A 23226-nucleotide genomic window follows, 5' to 3' on the forward strand; every position below is an offset into this window, starting at 1 on the left:
GTCCCACAACACTCCCCATTCCAACCGCCTGGTATTTTTAACTTCTCTCTGTCTCCCACCTAGGCCTGTTTCTTACTATCCATCGCTCTCCTTCTCTGTCCTTCATTCCTGATACTCCTATCCATTCATCACTCCTAGTGCCTTCCAAATCCTCCCCTTCTCTGTCCTTCATTCCTGATACTCCTATCCATTCATCACTCCTAGTGCCTTCCAAATCCTCTCCTTCTCTGTCCTTCATTCCTGATACTCCTATCCATTCATCACTCCTAGTGCCTTCCAAATCCTCTCCTTCTCTGTCCTTCATTCCTGATACTCCTATCCATTCATCACGCCTAGTGCCTTCCAAATCCTCTCCTTCCCTGTCCTTCATTCCTGATACTCCTATCCATTCATCATGCCTAGTGCCTTCCAAATCCTCTCCTTCCCTTTCCCCTCGTTCTCTTTTTTTAATATATGCAGTTCATTACCTCTCCCTATCCCACCCAAAATTGAATGGCGATATGTTTTCTTCCTGCCCACTTCTATAGCTAACAAGACTGGGAATTGCCAGGGACCTCGGGATACAGTATTATCACGATACTTAGGTGCCAATACGACATGTATTGTGATTCTCATGTATTGCGATTCAATGTTACTACGATTTGATTTTCCAAACATATTGCTCACTATATACTGAGTATACAAAATATTAAGAACACCTGCTCTTTCCATGACATAGACTGACCAGGTGAATCCAGGTGAAACGTGTGATTCATTACTGATGTCACCTGTTAAATCCAGTATAATCAGTGTAGATGAAGGGGAGGAGACAGGTTAAAGAAGGATTTTTAAGCCTTGAGACAATTGAGACGTGGATTCTGTATGTGTGCCATTTAGAGGGTGAATGGGCAAGACATAAAATGTAAGTGCCTTGAATGAAGTATGGTAGTAGGTGCCAGGCGCACCGGTTTGTGGCAAAGCTGTTGGATTTTCCCACACTCAACATTTTCCTGTGTGCATCTCTGTTATTATCTATGCACAGTCACTTTAATAACTCTACCTACATGTACATATTACCTCGACTAACCTTTGCCACCACACATTGACTCTGTACCGGTATTCCTTGTATATAGCCTCGCTATTGTTATTTTACTGCTGCTCTTTAATTATTTGTTACTTTTATTTCTTATTCTTATTTTTTGTCTTATTTTTAATTTTTTTACTGCGTTGTTGGTTAAGGGCTTGTAAGTAAGCATTTCACTGTAAGGTCTACCTGTTGTATTCGGCGCATGTGACAAAATAACATTTGATTGGATTTGAATGGTCCACCACCCAAAAGGCATCCTGCCAACTTGACACAACTATGGGAAGCTTTGGAGTCAGCACGGGCCAGCCTCCCTATGGAACGCTTGACACCTTGTGGAGTCCATGCCCCGATGAATTGAGGCTGTTCTGAGGGCAAAGGGGGGGGGGGGGGTGCATGCGAGAGAGAGCATATGAGAGAGAGCATATGAGAGAGAGCATATGAGAGAGAGCATATGAGAGAGAGCATATGAGGGAGAGCATATGAGAGAGAGCATATGAGAGAGAGCAAATGAGAGAGAGCATATGAGAAAGAGCATATGAGAGAGAGCATGCGAGAGAGGGCATATGAGAGAGAGCATATGAGAGAGAGCATATGAGAGAGAGCATATGAGAGAGAGCAAATGAGAGAGCAAATGAGAGAGAGCATATGAGAAAGAGCATATGAGAGAGAGCATGCGAGAGAGAGCATGCGAGAGAGGGCATATGAGAGAGAGCATATGAGAGAGAGCATGCGAGAGAGGGCATATGAGAGAGAGCATGCGAGAGAGGGCATATGAGAGAGAGCATGCGAGAGAGCATATGAGAGAGAGCATATGAGAGAGAGCATGCGAGAGAGGGCATATGAGAGAGAGCATGCGAGAGAGGGCATATGAGAGAGAGCATGCGAGAGAAGGCATATGAGAGAGAGCATGCGAGAGAGCATGCGAGAGAGAGCATATGAGAGAGAGCATGAGAAAATTCGTTTTTAATCAGTCATGGGAAAAAAGTGCCGAAAACATGTTGGCTCACTATTTAAAAAACAAGATATAGGATGAAAAATAACGGAGTTTTAGCGCAGGAACAACCAATTAGCGCAATATAGCAATTATTATTATTATTTGTTTTATTTTTTATTATACGAATCGGTAATCGGAGTCAAAATGTCGCTATAGTATTGCCCAACATAATGTAACTGTATCAATGTTTTCCCCCATCATCAATAGCTAGCCATTCTCTCCTCTTTGTTTCTGATTTGATAGATAGAAGCAGAAACAATCTACTTGGGACTATCCAGATAGTGTTAGTCTCCTTCCATTCATCTGGACAGAAGGATGGTAGATATTATCTATCCCCATCCCTCTGTCCAGATGAATATCTACCATCCCTCTGTCCAGATGAATATCTACCATCCCTCTGTCCAGATGAATATCTACCATCCCTCTGTCCAGATGAATATCTACCATCCCTCTGTCCAGATGAATATCTACCATCCCTCTGTCCAGATGAATATCTTCCATCCCTCTGTCCAGATGAATATCTACCATCCCTCTGTCCAGATGAATATCTACCATCCCTCTGTCCAGATGAATATCTACCATACCTCTGTCCAGATGAATATCTACCATCCCTCTGTCCAGATGAATATCTACCATCCCTCTGTCCAGATGAATATCTACCATCCCTCTGTCCAGATGAATATCTACCATCCCTCTGTCCAGATGAATATCCACCATCCCTCTGTCCAGATGAATATCTACCATCCCTCTGTCCAGATGAATATCTACCATCCCTCTGTCCAGATGAATATCTTCCATCCCTCTGTCCAGATGAATATCTACCATCCCTCTGTCCAGATGAATATCTACCATCCCTCTGTCCAGATGAATATCTTCCATCCCTCTGTCTAGATGAATATCTACCATCCCTCTGTCCAGATGAATATCTACCATCCCTCTGTCCAGATGAATATCTTCCATCCCTCTGTCCAGATGAATATCTACCATCCCTCTGTCCAGATGAATATCTACCATCCCTCTGTCCAGATGAATATCTACCATCCCTCTGTCCAGATGAATATCTACCATCCCTCTGTCCAGATGAATATCTACCATCCCTCTGTCCAGATGAATATCTACCATCCCTCTGTCCAGATGAATATCTACCATCCCTCTGTCCAGATGAATATCTACCATCCCTCTGTCCAGATGAATATCTACCATCCCTCTGTCCAGATGAATATCTTCCATCCCTCTGTCCAGATGAATATCTTCCATCCCTCTGTCCAGATGAATATCTACCATCCCTCTGTCCAGATGAATATCTACCATCCCTCTGTCCAGATGAATATCTACCATCCCTCTGTCCAGATGAATATCTTCCATCCCTCTGTCCAGATGAATATCTTTCATCCCTCTGTCCAGATGAATATCTACCATCCCTCTGTCCAGATGAATATCTACCATCTCTCTCTCTCTCTCTTCTTCTCCCTGTCACTCCTTCTCCGATTTATCTCTCCATCTCTTATTCATATGTCTGTGGCATGAAATGAGCTACATTACAAGTGTTTAAACATTGACATGAAAATGGCCCATTTGCTTAATCACAGCATAAATGTCCTTTGTGTAAATTGCATGTAAAACAAGAGGAACTGTAATTACCATGATCAAAACCAAAGATAATGCTTCTCTCTTCTCTCTTTATCCCTGCCCTTATACCCCATTTCCCTCAGCACTCTCTCCCACTCCCTCTCTCTCTCCCCCACTCCCTCCCTCTCTCTCCCACTCCCTCCCTCTCTCCCCCACTCCCTCCCTCTCCCCCACTACATCCATCCCTCTCCCCCAATCCTTCCACCCCGCTCCCCCACTCCCTCTATCCCGCTCCCCCAATCCCTCCATCCCTCTCCCCCAATCCTTCCACCCTGCTCCCCCACTCCCTCCATCCCGCTCCCCCACTCCCTCCATCCCGCTCCCCCCTGTCCCTAAGTCTCTGGCTTTCCTAAGCCCAGGCGGGCGCATCGTAAATGGCCTGTGAAATTAATAATATTAATAGTAATTGCATGTGTCCCTCTCCTTTCCTAAATAATTGAGGTATTTGCATCAGTGCCCAACATCGTGTGTGTGTGCCGGCTCAATCACGTGGAAAGGGTTTCAGCTCTATTCTAAAAGTGGGTGTGTGCTGTGTGTGCAGATTTGTGACTGTAGTTTAATGCTAGGCTTCTGAGGAGTACTCCATGTCTGTGGTATAAAACTGACATAACATACTTTTGTATATATAGTGTATGTGGACACCCCTTCAAATTAGTGTATATTCGGCTATCAATATCGGAGGGTCATTGACTAAATACAGTAGAATAGAATACAGTATGTACATATGAGATGAGTAAAGCAGTATGTAAACATTATTAAAGTGACTAGTGTTCCATTATTAAAGTGGCCCCAGTGTGTCTATGTATATAGGGCAGCAGCCTCTAAGGTGCAGGGTTGAGTAGTCGGGTGGTAGCTGGCTAGTGATGGCTATTTGACAGTCTGATGGCCTTAAGATGGAAGCTGTTTTTTAGTCTCTCGGGCCCAGCTTTGATGCACCTGTACTGACCTCGCCTTCTGGATGATATTTTTGGCCTTCCTGTGACATCGGGTGCCCCCGGTGATGCGTTGGGCAGACCGTACTACCCTCTGGAGAGCCCTTCGGTTGCGGGAGGTGCAGTAAGGTGGTGATACAGCTGTCATGACGCTGTCCTCTTTGGGTATAGCGAGCCCCATCCCCCTCTCCCTGCCTCCCCCTTTGCCTCCTTCAACTAGGTTGCTGTGGTCGGAGAGGTCGTAAATTCCTGAGAAGACCCTGCCACATGGTCACACAGTATAGAGAGAGTAGATTTTCATGGAGAACAAAGGAAATCCTTCCACCTCACAGAACTTGAGGTACGAACAAATGTCATGTTCCGGAGAAAGTAGAAAAGATCGGTGAAGAATCCAGCTACGAACTGGTCCGTTTGTCACAACTTGGGGAAGCTCATGGGAGACGGTGTGGCCACATTACCATAATGCTGTTTATATAATAGCCTCAGATATGAGGTTTACATCTAATTGTTGTATAAGATGAATGAGTGAGGATGATACTGTTTGTATAATTGTGTAATATGGTTTTGGACTGTTTAATGAAGAAAAATCCAATTCCCTTTTGATTTGAACTAAAACAGAGGACTGCCCCTGAGCCCAGTTAGGGCCAGACATCCTGGGACCGCCCCTGAGCCCAGTTAGGGTCAGACATCCTGGGACCGCCCCTGAGCCCAGTTATGGTCAGGCCTCCTGGGACAGCCCTTTTTCTGCCTTCCGAATAAAACCCCCACTCGGGTTTTCGATCAGCAGACCGAGCTTACCTCAATTACGAGATGGCTAAAGGTTGCAGACCATGTTTTTCTCCATTAGGAGGACAAAGGTTGTAGACTATTGCTGAATCTTTTAACCTTACCACGTGGTTAAACTCTTAGACTATCGATGCAGACAGAATAAGAACAAGTCTTTGATATGAATTACTAGTCTGCAGCTAGGACGAAATATAACGAAACTAATGAATGGCACTCTGAACTATCCACTATAACCACGACAGAGAGAGAGAGAGGGAGAGAACGGACAATTCTACAAAATAAATGAACTTTTCACCAGCGATCAAGACGACACACTGAGCGTAAATATATATATTGATTGCAATTGTTCCTGAATGAGTGAGCGTTCATGTGCAAAGGATTAGCATTTCAATTGTTATAATTATCACTCTGTAGTGACTTCTTAGTCGACCCCCATTTCCCTTTTGTCTAACAAGCCGCCATGCCGGTTTTGCCCACTAGGGCACATTCCCCTATCATTTCTTGTAACCACATTTACCTTGTTTGACTGTTTGTTAATGCATTTCTGTGAATTACTTAGTAATAAATAAATGATTTAAGACAATTGATGAATGGATGACTCATAGTGAAGACTGGGTTCATGCAGATAACCAACAATTTACGATGTTTGGAATGAGACTAACGTGAGGTAAAGTAAATAATTCATTAATCAGAAGACTATGGATCAGATATGAAAATATCTGAAAGGTTATATTAGGAAATTCTAACTTTGTAATCTGAATATTTTTCCTTGGTGCCCCGACTTCCTAGTTAAGTAGTTAGTTGATTAATCAGTCTAATCGCGTAATACTAATTACAGAGAATCTTTGATAAAAACTATAAGTCTTCAGTTTAATGATAGTAAAGACACGACACAGCCCAACAGAAGGCTGTTTTGCCTTCTTCACCACACTGTCTGTATGGGTGGACAAATTCAGATTGTCAGTGATGTGTACGCCGAGGAACTTGAAGCTTTTCACCTTCCCCACTGCGGTCGTGTCGATGTGGATAGGGGTGTGCTCCCTCTGCTGTTTCCTGAAGTCCACGATCAGCTCCATCGTTTTGTTGACATTGAGGGAGAGGTTGTTTTCCTGGCACCACTCCGCCAGAGCCCTCACCTCCTCCCTGTAGACTGTCTCGTCATTGTTGGTAATCAGGCCTACTACTGTTGTGTCGTCTGCAAACTCAATGATTGAGTTGGAGGCGTGCGTGGTCATGCAGTCATGGGTAAACTGGGAGTACAGGAGGGGGATGAGCACGCACCCTTGTGGGGCCCCAGTGTTGAGGATCAGAGGTGTGGAGATGTTGTTTCCTACCTTCACCACCTGGGGGTGGCCCGTCAGGAAGTCCAGGACCCAGTTGCACAGGGAGGGGTTGAGACCCAGGGCCTCCGGCTTGATGATGAGCTTGGAGGGTACTATGGTGTTGAATGCTGAGCTGTAGTCAATGAACAGCATTCTTACATAGGTATTATTTTTGTCCAGATGGGATAGGGCAGTGTGGAGTGTTATGGCGATTGCATCGTCTGTGGACCTATTAGGGTGGTAAGGAAATTGGACTGGGTCTAGGGTGTCAGGTAGGGTGGAGGTGATATGATCCGTGACTAGTCTCTCAAAGCACTTCATGATGACAGAAGTAACACTATGTGGCGATAGTCATTTAGTTCAGTTACATTTGCTTTTTTGGGTTTAGGAACAATGGTGGACATCTTGAACAAGTGGGGACAGCAGACTGGGATAGGGAGAGATTGTATATGTCCTCAAACATTTCTTGCCAGCTGGACTGTGCATGCTCTGAGGACGCGGCTAGGGATGCCGTCTGGGCCGGCAGCCTTGCGAGGGTTAACATGCTGAAATGTTTTTGCTCATGTTGACCACGTGGAATGAGAGCCCACAGTCCTTGGGAGCGGGCCGCGTCGGTGGCACTGTGTTATCCTCAAAGTGGGCGATGAAGGTGTTCAGCTTGTCTGGGATCAAGACGTCTGTGTCTGCGACGTGACTGGTTTTCCTTTTGTAATCCGTGATTGTCTGTAGACCCTGCCATATAGTGGAAAAGTCTAGGAGCAACAACGGCTCCGCCGCGAAGTGGTAGGCCAAACAAGCTCACAGAACAGGACCGCTGAAGAAAAAATAATCTGTCCTCTGTTGCAACACTCACTACAGAGTTAAAAACTGCCTCTGGAAGCAACGTCAGCACAACAACTGTTCGTCTGGAGCTTCATGAAATGGGTTTTCATTGCCAAGCAGCTGCACGCAAGCCTAAGATCACAATGCCGAGCGTCGGCTGGAGTTGTGTAAAGCTCGCCGTCATTGGACTCTGGAGCAGTGGAAATGCGTTCTCTGGAGTGATGACTCACGATTCACCATCTGGCGGTCTGACGGACAAATCTGGGTTTGGCGGATGCAAGGAGAACGCTACCTACACCGAATGCATAGTGCCAACTGTAACGTTTGGTGGAGGAGGAATAATGGTCCTTTGGCACTTTGTTCCAGTGAAGGGAAATCTTAACCCAAACTTTGAGGCTACAGTTTGGGAAAGGCCCTTTTCTTGTTTAAGCATGACAATGCCCCTGTGCACAAAGCGAGGTCCATACAGAAATGGTTTGTAAAGATCGTTGTGGAAGAACTTGTTCTTTGGGATGAATTAGAACGCTGAATGCAAGCCAGGCCTAATCGCCAACTAATGCTCTTGTGGCTGAATGGAAGCAAGTCCCAAAAGAAATGTTCCAACATCTAGTGGAAATCCTTCCCAGAAGAGGGGAGGCTGTTATAGCAGCACAAGGGGGACCAACTCCATCTTAATACCCATGATTTTAGAACGAGATGTTCAACGAGCACATACTTTTGGTCTTGTATAGTGTATTAAATGATTCATCCTAACCCCGTCTTTGTCTCCCTCCAGTCCCCATAGACTCCACAGTAGGCATTAAGATGCTGTACGTGTTTGTTGATATCCAGATGGACAACGCACACTTTCTGGACACGGTCAAGTTCAACTTCCCCCCTGGACACTCTCTGGCACTCGTCAGCACTATCCAGTTTGTGGCTGCACTGCAGGTATGTGTGTGTGTGTGTGTGTGTGTGTGTGTACGTGCATCTTTGGTGTGTGGGGGACTGTATGTGCATCTAACCCTATGTGTACATGTACAGTTTAAGCCTAGCCTACATGCTGCATACATAGAAGAGCTCTGCTCCTGTGTCAGCCAACCTCCTGCCTGCCTCTTGAAGTTCAGTTCAAGTGTGGGTTTGAAAACCCAGCTGCAGTTATTTTGGACTTGAAAGAAGGAGTGAACTTGTGAAATCTCAGATCATGTATCTGCAGCTCATCTCAGGCCTTTATATAAGCAGTTATAGATCCACAGTAGAGCTAGCTACCTCCTCCGTCTCCTCTCTGCTGCTCTCCTCTCTGCCAGTGACCAACACTAGGACCATGCTAATGTAACCAGTGTTATTGAAACATTCTGACATGCTGATGTGTGTGTCATGTTTTTGTTGTGTGTTGGGGTGGTTTGGGTGTGTGTGTGTCATATTTAGTTTTTTGTTTGGGCAGTTGCTGTGAGTGTGTGTGTGTGTGTGCCTCTTGCTCACTCACTCACAGCTCACGGTGTGTGTAGGTCATCCAAAATGGAGTAGGGAGTCATCAGGTCAGCGTCTATGTTCCCTGTTTACCTCCAACTGAAAAGAGCATATTACTCTCAGCTGCTTCTTTCTTGCCTAAATTGTTGGCACTCGCTTTCAGCGTCTTACTTTGTGTGAAAAGAGAAAAAGTAGATGTTATTTTATATCTATCAATGGTTGTTTGTCTCTTCCCCTCCCCCCAGGCGGTGAGTGCAGCTCTGAGGCCAGAGTATGAGGTGGTGGTTCCCCAGTGTCGTCCCCTGTCCCCTGGAGAGATCCTGGGGTGCACCTCCCCCCGCCTCGACCGAAAAGTCAACGCCATCATGTGAGTGACTCAGCCTTTATCATTGTAAACCCATCCTAGTCAGACAGTTTCTGTCAAATAGTACTTTCCTACCCAACACTTCCCCTGACATTGTTAAACATACCTTCCCCAACCTCGCTCCCCGACTCTGTCATCTACCTGCTAGTGTTGCCACAATACCAGATGTTTTACTTCGATACCAGGTTTAGTATCATGATACCGAAACGGTACTTAATACCAAAACAATACTAGATACCAAAACAATACCACTGCAAAGAAAAGAAAGCTGAAGTCACGGAATAAACACTGGGCTTTATTTATTTAAACATTAAACAATATGTTGAACAAATAAAATAACAAATAGAAATATATTCTATTCTATGGTACATTTCTTTCGAAAATACTACACCAGATTAAGTAACAGACGAATACCTTCATTGTTCATTATGCAAAACCACATCGGAGACTATATAATTGTACAATTACATGTAAACTGTTTTAAAATGTAATTTGATACATATCAGGGATAATTTGCTCGTCTTTGGACATAAAATTGGATCAAATGACATTCATTAGACGTATGATTCATTATTCATTACAGCTAAATAATGTAATGTATTAAATAAATAGTTTTAGTTCCAAAACGACATAGAAGTTAACTTAAAGGTGTTTTTAAGGCCTCTACAATGCCTTCAGAAAGTATTCAGACCCCTTGACCTTTTTCACATTTTGTTATGTTACAGCTTTATTCTAAAATTGATCATTTTTTTCCCCCCCTCATTAATCTACAGGCAATAGCCAATAATGACAAAGCAAGAATATAGAAATGTTTGCTAATTTATTACAAATAAAAAAAACTTAAATAATACATTTACATAAGTATTCAGACCCTTTCCTCAGTACTTTGTTGAAGCACCTTTGACAGCGATTACAGCCTCAAATCTTCTTCGGTGTGACGCTACAAGCTTGGCACACCTGTATTTGGGGAGTTTCTTCCATTCTTCTCTGCAGATCCTCTCAAGCTCTGTCAGGTTGGATGGGGAGCGTTGCTGCACAGCTATTTTCAGGTCTCTCCAGAGATGTTTGATTGGTTTCAAGTTCGGGCTCTGGCTGGGCCACTCAAGAACATTCAGAGACATGTCCTGAAGCCATTCCTGCGTTGTCTTGGCTGTATGCTTAGGTTTGTTGTCCTGTTGGAAGGTGAACCTTCGCCCCAGTCTGAGGGCCTGAGCGTTCTGGAGCAGGTTTTCATCAAGGATCTCTCTATACTTTGCTCTGTTCATCTTTCCCTCGATCCTGACTAGTCTCCCAGTCCCTGCCTCTGAAAAACATCCACACAGCATGATGCTGCCACCACCATGCTTCACCGTAGGGATGGTGCCAGGTTTCCTCCAGAAGTGACGCTTGGCATTCAGGCCAAAGAGTTCAATCTTGGTTTCAACAGACCAAAGAATCTTGTTTCTCATGGTCTGAGAGTCCTTTAGGTGCCTTTTAGCACACTCCAAGCGGGATGTCATGTGCCTTTTACTGCGGAGTGGCTTCCGTCTGGCCACTCTACCATGATTGGTGGAGTTCTGCAGAGATGGTTGTCCTTCTGGAAGGTTCTCCCATCTCCACAGAGGAACTCTAGAGCTCTGTCAGATTGACCATCGGTGCTCAGTCACCTCCCTGACCACGGCCCTTCACCCCCGATTGCTCAGTTTGGACGGGCGGCCAGCTCTAGGAAGAGTCTTGGTGGTTCCAAACTTCTTCCATTTAAGAACGATGGAGGCCTCTGTGTTCTTGGGAACCTTCAGTGTTGCAGAAATGTTTTGGTACCCTTCCCCAGATCTGTGCCTACACACAATCCTGTCTCAGACTTCTAATGACAATTCCTTCGACCTCATGGCTTGGTTTTTGCTCTGACATGCACTTTCAACTGTGGGACCTTATATACAGGTGTGTACCTTTTAACTAGTAAATGTAACAAATTACAATTAGAAAGTAATCTTTGATTACAGAGTAGATGAGGGCCAGACCACTGAAACAACTAAGCAAAAGGTGTTACAAAGCAGTGCAAGGGAGGTTTAGTTTCATAAGGACATACAAAAACAACATTTTTGCATTGTAACGTAGTCGTTATTATACTAAATTTGAATTATTTTGAGGGACAATGGCATGAACATATATTCAGCATGACATCCATGTGAGCATTATAATTTGATTACACAACCCAAAAGTCTCTTTCGAAATGCACTTATATCTTGACAGCAATATTTTTGGACTACTTTGCATTTGTCTAGGCTTGCTACTAGCAGTAGCCAGTAGCCACTAGCCAGCCAGCAGCCATGGGTGCAGCATTGCACCCTGGGAAGTGAAATGCACTCTGGGAATAGGAGTATTCTGTGTTAAATCCATTGCATTTCTACTGTGTGTGGACTTGAAATATACAGTGCCATTGGAAAGTATTCAGACTTCTTGACTTTATCCACATTTTGGTGCATTCAAGTCTTATTCTAAAACTGATTAAATACAACAAAATCCTCCCCAATCTACACACAATACCCCATAATGACAAAGAAAAAACAGTTTTTTATACATTTTAGCAGATTTCTAGAATAAACACTTAAATATCACATTTACATAAGTATTCAGACCCTTTGCTATGAGACTTAAAATTTAGCTCTGGTGCATTCCATTTTTCATCCTTGAGATGTTTCTACAACTTGATTGGAGTCCACCTGTCTATTAAATTTATTTGACATCATTTGGAAAGGTACACACCTGTCTATATAAGTTCCCACAGTTGAAAGTGCATGTCAGAGCAAAAACCAAGCCATGAGGTCGGAGGAATTGTCCGTAGAGCTCCGAGACAGGATTGTGTCGATGCACAGTTTCTAAAAACCTGTTTTGGCTTTGTCCTTATGGGGTGTTGTGTGTAGATTGATGAGGGGAGAAAAAGTAAGTCCTTTCAGAATAAGGCTGTAATTTGACAAAATGTGAAAAAAGTCAAGGAGTCTGAATCCTTTCCGAATGCACCGTATGTTTTTGTTGGTGACACTTTAATATCTCGATAATTTGCAGCTGTTTAAGTATATCAACATTTGAATTAGATTGAGCAATACAAGCCACTCGTGGATATAACTCGTCTTTGACAGTATGGAGTACAATACCACATAGAAGTTTAGAAGAGAGGAACTCCATCAATCCATACACGCATGCATATATACACGTATATACATACACATACCTATATAGACATACATACTTTTTAAAAGAATATACCTTTATTATTATTCCCCGCAAACCCTACCGCCGATCCCCCAATTGGAGTAAACTAATAAACACCTTGGCTTTTACCTTCAATCCATACATCTTATACACATTTTACAGACACAGTCTACTTTACAATAGTTATCTTGTTTGTTCTTAGTCCTTCCTCTATTTCTGATCCATCCAGTTTGATTTCTATTTGTAACTATGCTATTTCACAAAAGTTCCAAACCTATATACATTCTACAGATCTCGTATGTTTTACATTGTTTATCTTGTTATTAGTCCCACCCTTCAGCTCCACTCAACCCCTCCCATCTGTCTCTCAACATCATCCATTTCAGATTTCTACTTGCCATATATTTTTCAACTGTGCTGTGATGCTTCCCAAAATAATTGAACCTTCCTATTCTCATAGCTGCTACAGATTGTAAATAAAAAATAAACATTTTTGCTAAAAATAATGATTATATTATTGATTGATTGACTGTGGCTTTTCAAATCACCCAGTATAGTAGTGTAGTGTTAGTTCTATGCAAATGTTGCAATTATTCAGCCATTCCTGGACCTGTGACCAAAAACGAGCTACAGTGCCTTGCGAAAGTATTCGGCCCCCTTGAACTTTGCGATCTTTTGCCACATTTCAGGCTTCAAACATAAAGATATAAAATTGTATTTTTTTGTGAAGAATCAACAACAAGTGGGACACAATCATGAAGTGGAACGACATTTATTGGATATTTCAAACTTTTTTAACAAATCAAAAACTGAAAAATTGGGCGTGCAAAATTATTCAGCCCCTTTACTTTCAGTGCAGCAAACTCTCTCCAGAAGTTCAGTGAGGATCTCTGAATGATCCAATGTTGACCTAAATGACTAATGATGATAAATACAATCCACCTGTGTGTAATCAAGTCTCCGTATAAATGCACCTGCACTGTGATAGTCTCAGAGGTCCGTTAAAAGCGCAGAGAGCATCATGAAGAACAAGGAACACACCAGGCAGGTCCGAGATACTGTTGTGAAGAAGTTTAAAGCCGGATTTGCATACAAAAATATTTCCCAAGCTTTAAACATCCCAAGGAGCACTGTGCAAGCGATAATATTGAAATGGAAGGAGTATCAGACCACTGCAAATCTACCAAGACCTGGCCGTCCCTCTAAACTTTCAGCTCATACAAGAAGAAGACTGATCAGAGATGCAGCCAAGAGGCCCATGATCACTCTGGATGAACTGCAGAGATCTACAGCTGAGGTGGGAGACTCTGTCCATAGGACAACAATCAGTCGTATATTGCACAAATCTGGCCTTTATGGAAGAGTGGCAAGAAGAAAGCCATTTCTTAAAGATATCCATAAAAAGTGTCGTTTAAAGTTTGCCACAAGCCACCTGGGAGACACACCAAACATGTGGAAGAAGGTGCTCTGGTCAGATGAAACCAAAATTGAACTTTTTGGCAACAATGCAAAACGTTATGTTTGGCGTAAAAGCAACACAGCTCATCACCCTGAACACACCATCCCCACTGTCAAACATGGTGGTGGCAGCATCATGGTTTGGGCCTGCTTTTCTTCAGCAGGGACAGGGAAGATGGTTAAAATTGATGGGAAGATGGATGGAGCCAAATACAGGACCATTCTGGAAGAAAACCTTATGGAGTCTGCAAAAGACCTGAGACTGGGACGGAGATTTGTCTTCCAACAAGACAATGATCCAAAACATAAAGCAAAATCTACAATGGAATGGTTCAAAAATAAACATATCCAGGTGTTAGAATGGCCAAGTCAAAGTCCAGACCTGAATCCAATCGAGAATCTGTGGAAAGAACTGAAAACTGCTGTTCACAAATGCTCTCCATCCAACCTCACTGAGCTCGAGCTGTTTTGCAAGGAGGAATGGGAAAAAATGTCAGTCTCTCGATGTGCAAAACTGATAGAGACATACCCCAAGCGACTTACAGCTGTAATCGCAGCAAAAGGTGGCGCTACAAAGTATTAACTTAAGAGGGCTGAATCATTTTGCACGCCCAATTTTTCAGTTTTTGATTTGTTAAAAAAGTTTGAAATATCCAATAAATGTCGTTCCACTTCATGATTGTGTCCCACTTGTTGTTGATTCTTCACAAAAAAATACAGTTTTATATCTTTATGTTTGAAGCCTGAAATGTGGCAAAAGGTCGCAAAGTTCAAGGGGGCCGAATACTTTCGCAAGGCACTGTACATATGGACAATACCAAAATAAATGATCTAATGACTCTGCCTCCTCACAGCAGAATCTGCAGAGCTGGGAATATTGTATCCCCCATATATATAACATTCTATTAGTTGCAAGAATTTTGTATAGTAATTTATATTGAAAAATTTGAAGTTTTGCGTATCAATTCATAAACCATGTGCCATGGAATGGGTACATCGAAAATCTCTTCCCAACTATTTTGAAATTTAAATGGCACAGCTGTCAGTTTTTTTGTACTTAAATGAAATTGGTATATGATTTTATTTATCACACTTTTCTTTAACCATTTATGTTCTTTAATACAGGGCCGACATACAAGTTCCTTACTTTTTTCCCCTTCTATATGGCCTCTTCCATTTTTGTGGTAATGCTGCAATTAATTGGTTGTAATTTTGGGCAGAGCAGACATTTCCATATGTCTGTGTTCGCTGCATGTGTGACATAACTACACCAGTCATATTTATGATATCATTCACTAAAATTATACAATTTTTAAGCAGTGTGATTCTTATCAATGCGCTATGTAGATAGCGTATCAATAATTAGTGAATGTCCCGTATCGCCCGTAGACTACACCACTGCTGTCATCCTTACTTCCAGGCATTTGTTCAAGTTGGATAATCTTTGGATGAAGACAACAGTCGCACCATTGGAAGACATTGCTTGGACTGTAAGCCTACAAAATACTATTCCTTCTATTCTCCCGCAATCCATCAAACATATTTGATGTGTCATCATAGTGGTCTCGGACTTGTGGTCAAAGTCAGGCAGACCAATTTAAACTTGACCAATTTAAAATGCTGATTTGAATGTCATTGAGGTAACAGAAAGGCGTCAAATATGTTTTTTCTCGCAAACGTCCTTTCGGAATTTAAAAGTAATCCTATAAGTAATCTTCTAGTTTTTCAAAAGTATCTGTAATCTGATTACAATATATGTGCTGGTTACGTAACAGATTAGTTTAAAAAAAAATTGTAATCCATTACTCCCTAATCCTGCATACGACCTGCTCATACACGCTAACAGGCTCAGGCGACAACGAGGAGTGCGGCTCTGCATGTACTTACAGTGAGTACACACAGAAAACGTCCCCTGTGCATTTACATAGACACACAGTCGTATGTATTTCAAGATCTAGTAGGTTCCTAATAATACCCATGCTGTACTTATGATCCCCACACACCCTTCCCAGTGTATGGGATTAGAGTGGCCAGATAAAAAGAGGAGAGACAGCCAGTACAGGAAAACAGCCTGGTCCCACAGGAGAGGAAAGCCGTGTGTCTGTGTCAGGGGAGTGTTTGTACTTCGTCCACTAATCTAAAGTGGAGTGTCTTTGATGTGTGTGTAGGGGCGGATGGGGGTGAGATGGGAGAAATAATTGATTACCTTGCCTGATAATTAGCTCCCTGAGTGTCTCTCTCTGGTGCACCCTCTCTCTCTCTGGCTCACCCTCTCTCTCTCTGGCTCGCCCTCTCTCTCTCTCTCTGGCTCGCCCTCTCTCTCTCTCTGGCTCCACCTCTCTCTCTCTCTCTCTGGCTCACCCTCTCTCTCTCTGGCTCACCCTCTCTCTCCTTCTGGCTCACCGTCTCTCTCTCTGGCTCGCCCTCTCTCTCTCTGGCTCACCGTCTCTCTCTCTGGCTCGCCCTCTCTCTTTCTGGCTCACCCTCTCGCTCTCTGGCTCGCCCTTTCTCTCTCTCTGGCTCGCCCTCTCTCTCTCTTTGGCTTGCCCTCTCTCTCTCTCCCTCTGGCTCGCCCTCTCTCTGGCTCGCCCTCTCTCTCTCTCTCTCTCTCTGGCTCGCCCTCTGTCTCTCTTTGGCTCGCACTCTCTCTCTCTGGCTCACCCTCTCTCTCTTTGGCTCGCCCTCTCTCTCTCTGGCTCGCCCTCTCTCTCTCTGGCTCGCCCTCTCTCTCTCTGGCTCGCCCTCTCTTTGGCTCGCCCTCTCTCTCTCTCTCTCTCTCTCTCTCTCTCTCTCTCTCTCTCTCTCTCTGACTCGCCCTCTCTCTCTCTGACTTGCCCTCTCTCTCTCTGACTCGCCCTCTCTCTCTCTGGCTCGCCCTCGCTCTGGCTCGCCCTCTCCTTCGCTCTGGCTCGCCCTCTCTCTCGCTCTGGCTCGCCCGCTCTCGCTCTGGCTCGCCCTCTCTCTCTCTGGCTCGCCCTCTCTCCATCTCTCCCCTTCTCACTGCCCCTTTCTCTCTCTCCCTCCCCCTCCCTCTCCATCTCTTTCTCTCCTCTTGTCAGTGGCTCTGAGGGGCAGGTTACAACCAGCTCATACCTGTGTACAGAACAGTACAAACACTGGAAACGGTAAACCAGCAGGAGGCGTCGACAAATATAATAGTTAGTAAAAATGGATAGAAATCAGGACTGTTGAAGAATCATGGTCCATTACATTTCACTTCTTTCATTTTAATTTGCATATACCGGTAGATTTGTCATTTATGAATAGTTTGAAATATCTCTCAGCCTCCATACTGTCTCTCATAAGTCACCTAAATGCTCTTATTGTGCTCAACCATTATTTATAAAAGTGAATCGGAGGGACTTATTGCTGAGATATCTATTATGTAGATTTTGAAATGACTTTAGTTGAGTGTATGTGGGATGAGTGATGGTATATTAGTCTCTGAGACGCCATGTCTTTAATACGTTACAGCATCTACAGTTGAAGTCGGAAGTTTACATTAAAACTCTTTTTTCAACCACTCCACAAATTTCTTGTTAACAGACTATAGTTTTGGCAAGTCGGTTGGGACATCTACTTTGTGCATGACACAAGTCCTTTTTCCAACAAACAACAACACGTTTACAGACAGATTATTTCACTTATAATTCACTGTATCACATTTCCAGTGGGTCAGAAGTTTACATACACAAAGTTGACTGTTCCTTTAAAACAGCTTGGAAAATTCCAGAAAATGATGTCATGGCTTTAGAAACTTCTCATAATTTGAATCAATTGGAGGTGTACCTGTGGATGTATTTCAAGGCCTACCTTCAAACTCAGTGCATCTTTGCTTGGCATCATGGGAAAATAAATCAGCCAAGACCTGAGAAAAAAAATGGTAGACCTCCACAAGTCTGGTTCATCTTTGGGAGCAATTTCCAAACGCCTGAAGGTACCACGGTCATCTGTACAAACAATAGTACGCAAGTACAAACACCATAGGACCACGCAGCCGTCATACCGCTCAGGAAGGAGACTCGTTCTGTCTCCTAGAGATGAGCGTACTTTGGTGCGAAAAGTGCAAATCAATCCCATAACAACAGCAAAGGACCTTGTGAAGATGCTGGGGGAAACGGGTACAAAAGTATCTATATCCACAGTAAAACGAGTCCTATATTGACATAACCTGAAAGGCCACTCAGCAAGGAAGAAGCCACTGCTCCAAAACCGCCATAAAAAAGCCAGACTACAGTTTGCAACTGCACTTAGAGACAAAGATTGTACTTTTTGGAGAAATGTCTTGTGGTCTGATGAAACAAAAATAGAACTGTTTGGCCATAATGACCATCGTTATGTTTGGAGGAAAAAGGGTGAGGCTGGCAAGCCGAAGAACACCATCCCAACCGTGAACCAAGGGGGTGGCAGCATCATGTTGTGTGGGTGCTTTCCTGCAGGAGGGACTGGTGCACTTCACAAAATAGATGACATCATGAGGGAGAGAAATTATGTGGATATATTGAAGCAACATCTCAAGATATCAGTCAGGAAGTTAAAACTTGGTCACAAATGGGACTTCCAAATGGACAATGGCCCCAAGCATACTTCCAAAGTTGAAGCAAAATGGCTTAAGGACAACAAAGTCAAGGTATTGGAGTGGCCATCACAAAGCCCTGACCTCAATCCTATAGAAAATGTGGGCAGAACTGAAAAAGTGTGTGCGAGCAAGGAGGCATACAAACCTGACTAGGTTACACCAGCTCTGTCAGGAGGAATGGGCCAAAATTCACCCAGCTTATTGTGGGAAGCTTGTGGAAAGCTACCCAAAATGTTTGACCCAAGTTAAACAATTTAAAGGCAATGCTACTGTTGGATTCGACATTTTGAACATTGAGATATTAAATAATGATAGAGAAGAAGCATAGAATATGAGAAGTGAAAGAGACTGGGTTTTATGTCAGAAGTTAATGGTTCTCTGTAGAAAGACAGATGGCTTTGGAATGTGTTGGGTGGACGGGAGGAGAGCAACGTGTTGATATAGGGGAGACAGATGGACATCTTTGGATTAGGTGAAGAAGGGGTTGAGGTCAGGAGGTGAGGTCAGATCCCCTGTAGGGAGTAATAAGGGTTTGGTATCATGTTCCTCTTTTCCTGTAGAACCATAAAACATAAGGTTTGGAGAGAAGGAGGAGTGTCTTAAGTGGCATATATATATATATATATATATAACTGTGATGTGAGAAATGTTTTGCTGTCTGATTACAGCTGTACAGAACCTTTGGGAAGAATTAAACTTGGTTAAAGCTTCTCTAGTGTCCGTGAGTTACTTACTCTGAAAAATAAGAACCTAACACTACCGAATACTTAATGAGTGTATGTAAACTTCTGACCCACTGGGTATGTGATGAAAGAAATAAAAGCTGAAATAAATAATTATCTCTACTCTTATTCTGACATTTCACATTCTTAAAATAAAGTGGTGATCCTAACTGACCTAAGACAGGGAATTTTTACTGGGATTAAATGTCAGGAATTGTGAAAACTGAGTTTAAATGTATTTGGCTAAGGTGTATGTAAACTTCCTACTTCAACTGTATATGATTCCAGTAATTAAGAGAAGTATGTTAAAATGCTTTAGAACAGAGCAGTTATATGAATATCAGTAGTATCAGAGGATCCCAGTTCTAATCCTTACTCCTAGCTCTCCTCTCTCAGACCCTGCTGCTAATGTCTGCAGACATTATGAGCAGAATCAGAGTGTGCTGATGCATAATGCAGGACATACAGCACAGTGTTCACCATTATAGCACAGCAGCACTCAGCTCTTCTACAAAGGACAATGCAATATGAATGATAGGATAACAAAGGCCCTCATGAGCGCTATCCTCTTAAAGCAGAGAAACACATACAGGGTGTGATGTTAAAAAGCAGGAGGCTCATTGTAGCCAGTGTGATTATAGGGACACGTTGGATATTATTGCAAAGCGCCCGGCCCTTGGCACAATAGTCATCATTCGTTTTTTATTTGCTGCTCGGCTCCAAATTACCCCTCTTTTTACCCTGCTATATACACACAGACACCGACGCATGCACACACACACACACACACACACACATCCCCCACGGATACACACACACACATCCCCCACGGACACAATCTAGTCTCAGTGACTGTGTCTGTGCTTGTTTGTGATGTGTGGGTCAGCTGTTTGTTCACCCATATCCATCCGCAATTGCTAATAAAACATCTGCAACCGCCCAACCAAATGTGATCAACCTAACATTTCAGGCCTATGTCTTTTTAAGCCTAATCTATGTTTCTGTTTATAATTGTGGACATTTTGGTAGGCTATTTGTTAGTCTGTAATTAGATACATGCTGCTTCTCTTGGCCTAGAAGACTAAATAAACCCTTGCTCACCAGAAAAGGTCTTACATCGATAGAATGAATGCTAGTTGACATCTGTCAAATTTTCTCTTTCATCTCTGCTTCTCTCGTGCAGCCAAACGTTTAGGGACTGGAGAGAAAATGCAGTAATGCCAACATTTCTAAATTACATCAGTTTGCCCGGTTTGAAGGGAATTAAATCCTGTGAAAATGACCCAACATGTTTCTGACAAGATTTCAGGTTGGTTTGCATGCGTACTTTTGTGGTTGAAATACAATCAGCTGTTATGATGCTGATAAAGATAGTACCTCTACAGATGGTCCCTAACCTTAAATTCATTCTCTCAAGATGCTGTTTCTGAGTCACATTACATTTGGTGTATCATTTCCCTGCAATATCTGCTTAATTCTTCAGGAGTTAATATTATATTAGGCTATGTGAGAGGTTATAGACCAGGGATGGGCAAATGCCCCCCCCCTACGTGTCAAATTATTTGTTCAGTTGGAGGTTAGAAAAGTATAATACACAAGGTGCCATTTTTAAATTTGGTTAACATTTTAGCAGTTTGTCTGTTGTTAGTCACTGTCAGTCACTCAATTAGCCCATGCCAGCTGAACATTATTGATTGGTAAGTTATTCTAGCGGCCAGCTATCTAAACTTAGTAATCGTGGTGAAATTACTGACCTTTAGTGGGCCCCTAATGATTTTTAGTCACTCTCATTAAAAACTGCAAACATTTCTCTCCACTCTATGGCAAAATGTGTAGAATTGCAGGAAATTTGCTGTAAAACTCCAACAACAAAAAAATATGCCACATGACAAAATGTATAGAATTGAAGTGAATTAACTCTTTCCGCTGTCGAGGGGGCCCCCAAATGGCTAGAACCGGCTCTGACTGCATATGTGGGTATGGGTATAGATATGGATGTGGGTATAGATGTGGGTATGGATATGGATGTGGGTATATATATGGATGTGGGTATAGATATGGATGTGGTTATAGGTATAGAAATGGGTATGGATGTGGATGTGGATGTGGGCATAGATGTGGGTATGGATATGGATGTGGGTATAGATATGGATGTGGGTATAGATATGGATGTGGGTATAGATATGGATGTGGCTATAGATATGGATATGGATGTGGGTATGGATATGCATGTGGGTGTGGGTATAGATATGGATGTGGGGTATAGATATGGATGTGGGGTATGGATATGGATGTGGGTATAGGTATAGATATGGGTATGGATGTGGATATAGATGTGGATGTGGGTATAGAAATGGGTATGGATGTGGGTATAGATGTGGATGTGGGTATAGATGTGGGTATGGATATGGATGTGGGTATAGATATGGATGTGGGTATAGATATGGATGTGGGTATGGATGTGGGTATGGATATGGATGTGGGTATAGATATGGATGTGGGTATAGCTATGGATGTGGGTATAGATATGGATGTGGCTATAGATATGGATGTGGGTATGGATATGCATGTGGGTGTGGGTATAGATATGGATGTGGGGTATAGATATGGATGTGGGGTATGGATATGGATGTGGGGTATGGATATGGATGTGGGTATAGGTATAGATATGGGTATGGATGTGGATATAGATGTGGGTATAGAAATGGGTATGGATGTGGGTGTGGGTATAGATGTGTGTATGGATGTGGGTGGTATAGATGTGGGTATAGATATGGATGTGAGTATGGATGTGGATGTGGGTATGGATGTGGGTATAGATATGAATATGGGTATGGGTATAGATATGGATGTGGGTATATATGTGGGTATGGATATGGATGTGGGTATAGATGTGGGTAGAGTTATGGGTGTAGATATAGATGTGGGTATAGATATGCATGTGGAACATTTCTGCAAACATTTCTCTCCACTCTATGGCAAAATGTGTAGAATTGCGGGAAATTTGCTGTAAACTCCAACAACAAAAAAATATGCCACATGACAAAATGTATAGAATTGAAGTGAATTAACTCTTTCCGCTGTCGAGGGGGCCCCCAAATGGCTAGAACCGGCTCTGACTGCATATGTGGGTATGGGTATAGATATGGATGTGGGTATGGATGGATGTGGGTATGGATATGGATGTGGGTATAGATATGGATGTGGATATGGATGTGGGTATAGATATGGATGTGGGTATGGATGTGGGTATGGATATGGATGTGGGTATAGATATGGATGTGGGTATAGATATGGATGTGGGTATGGATATGGATGTGGCTATGGATATGGATGTGGGTATGGATGTGGGTATGGATATGGATGTGGGTATAGATATGGATGTGGGTATAGATATGGATGTGGGTATAGATATGGATGTGGGTATGGATATGGATGTGGGTATGGATATGGATGTGGGTATAGATATGGATGTGGGTATAGATATGGATGTGGCTATAGATATGGATGTGGGTATGGATATGCATGTGGGTGTGGGTATAGATATGGATGTGGGGTATAGATATGGATGTGGGGTATAGATATGGATGTGGGGTATGGATATGGATGTGTGTTTAGTTATGGATGTGGGTATAGGTATAGATATGGATGTGGATATATATGTGGATGTGGGTATAGATATGGATGTGGGTATGGATGTGGATGTGGGTATAGATGTGTGTATGGATGTGGGTGTAGATATGGATGTGGGTATGGGTATAGATATGGATGTGGGTATATATGTGGGTATGGATATGGATGTGGGTATAGATGTGGGTAGAGTTATGGGTGTAGATATAGATGTGGGTATAGATATGCATGTGGGTATAGATATAGATGTGGGTATAGATATGGATGTGGATATAGATATG

General features: G+C 42.9%; 1 protein-coding gene across 2 annotated transcripts in view; it reads left to right on the top strand.

Annotated features, from left to right (window-relative positions):
• The window catches only part of LOC110507778 (2-(3-amino-3-carboxypropyl)histidine synthase subunit 1), a 136610-nt gene that overhangs the window by 77734 nt on the left and 35650 nt on the right, over positions 1-23226 (top strand). For both annotated transcript variants that reach the window (XM_036964879.2, XM_036964880.2), the window contains exons 5-6: positions 8327-8481; positions 9246-9367. In XM_036964879.2, coding sequence (XP_036820774.1) covers positions 8327-8481; positions 9246-9367 — 277 coding nt within the window. The remainder of the gene's footprint in view (positions 1-8326; positions 8482-9245; positions 9368-23226) is intronic.

The sequence above is a fragment of the Oncorhynchus mykiss genome, chromosome 27 (genome assembly GCF_057628025.1).
Source record: "Oncorhynchus mykiss isolate SJ-2025 chromosome 27, ASM5762802v1, whole genome shotgun sequence".
Lineage (NCBI taxonomy): Eukaryota > Metazoa > Chordata > Actinopteri > Salmoniformes > Salmonidae > Oncorhynchus > Oncorhynchus mykiss.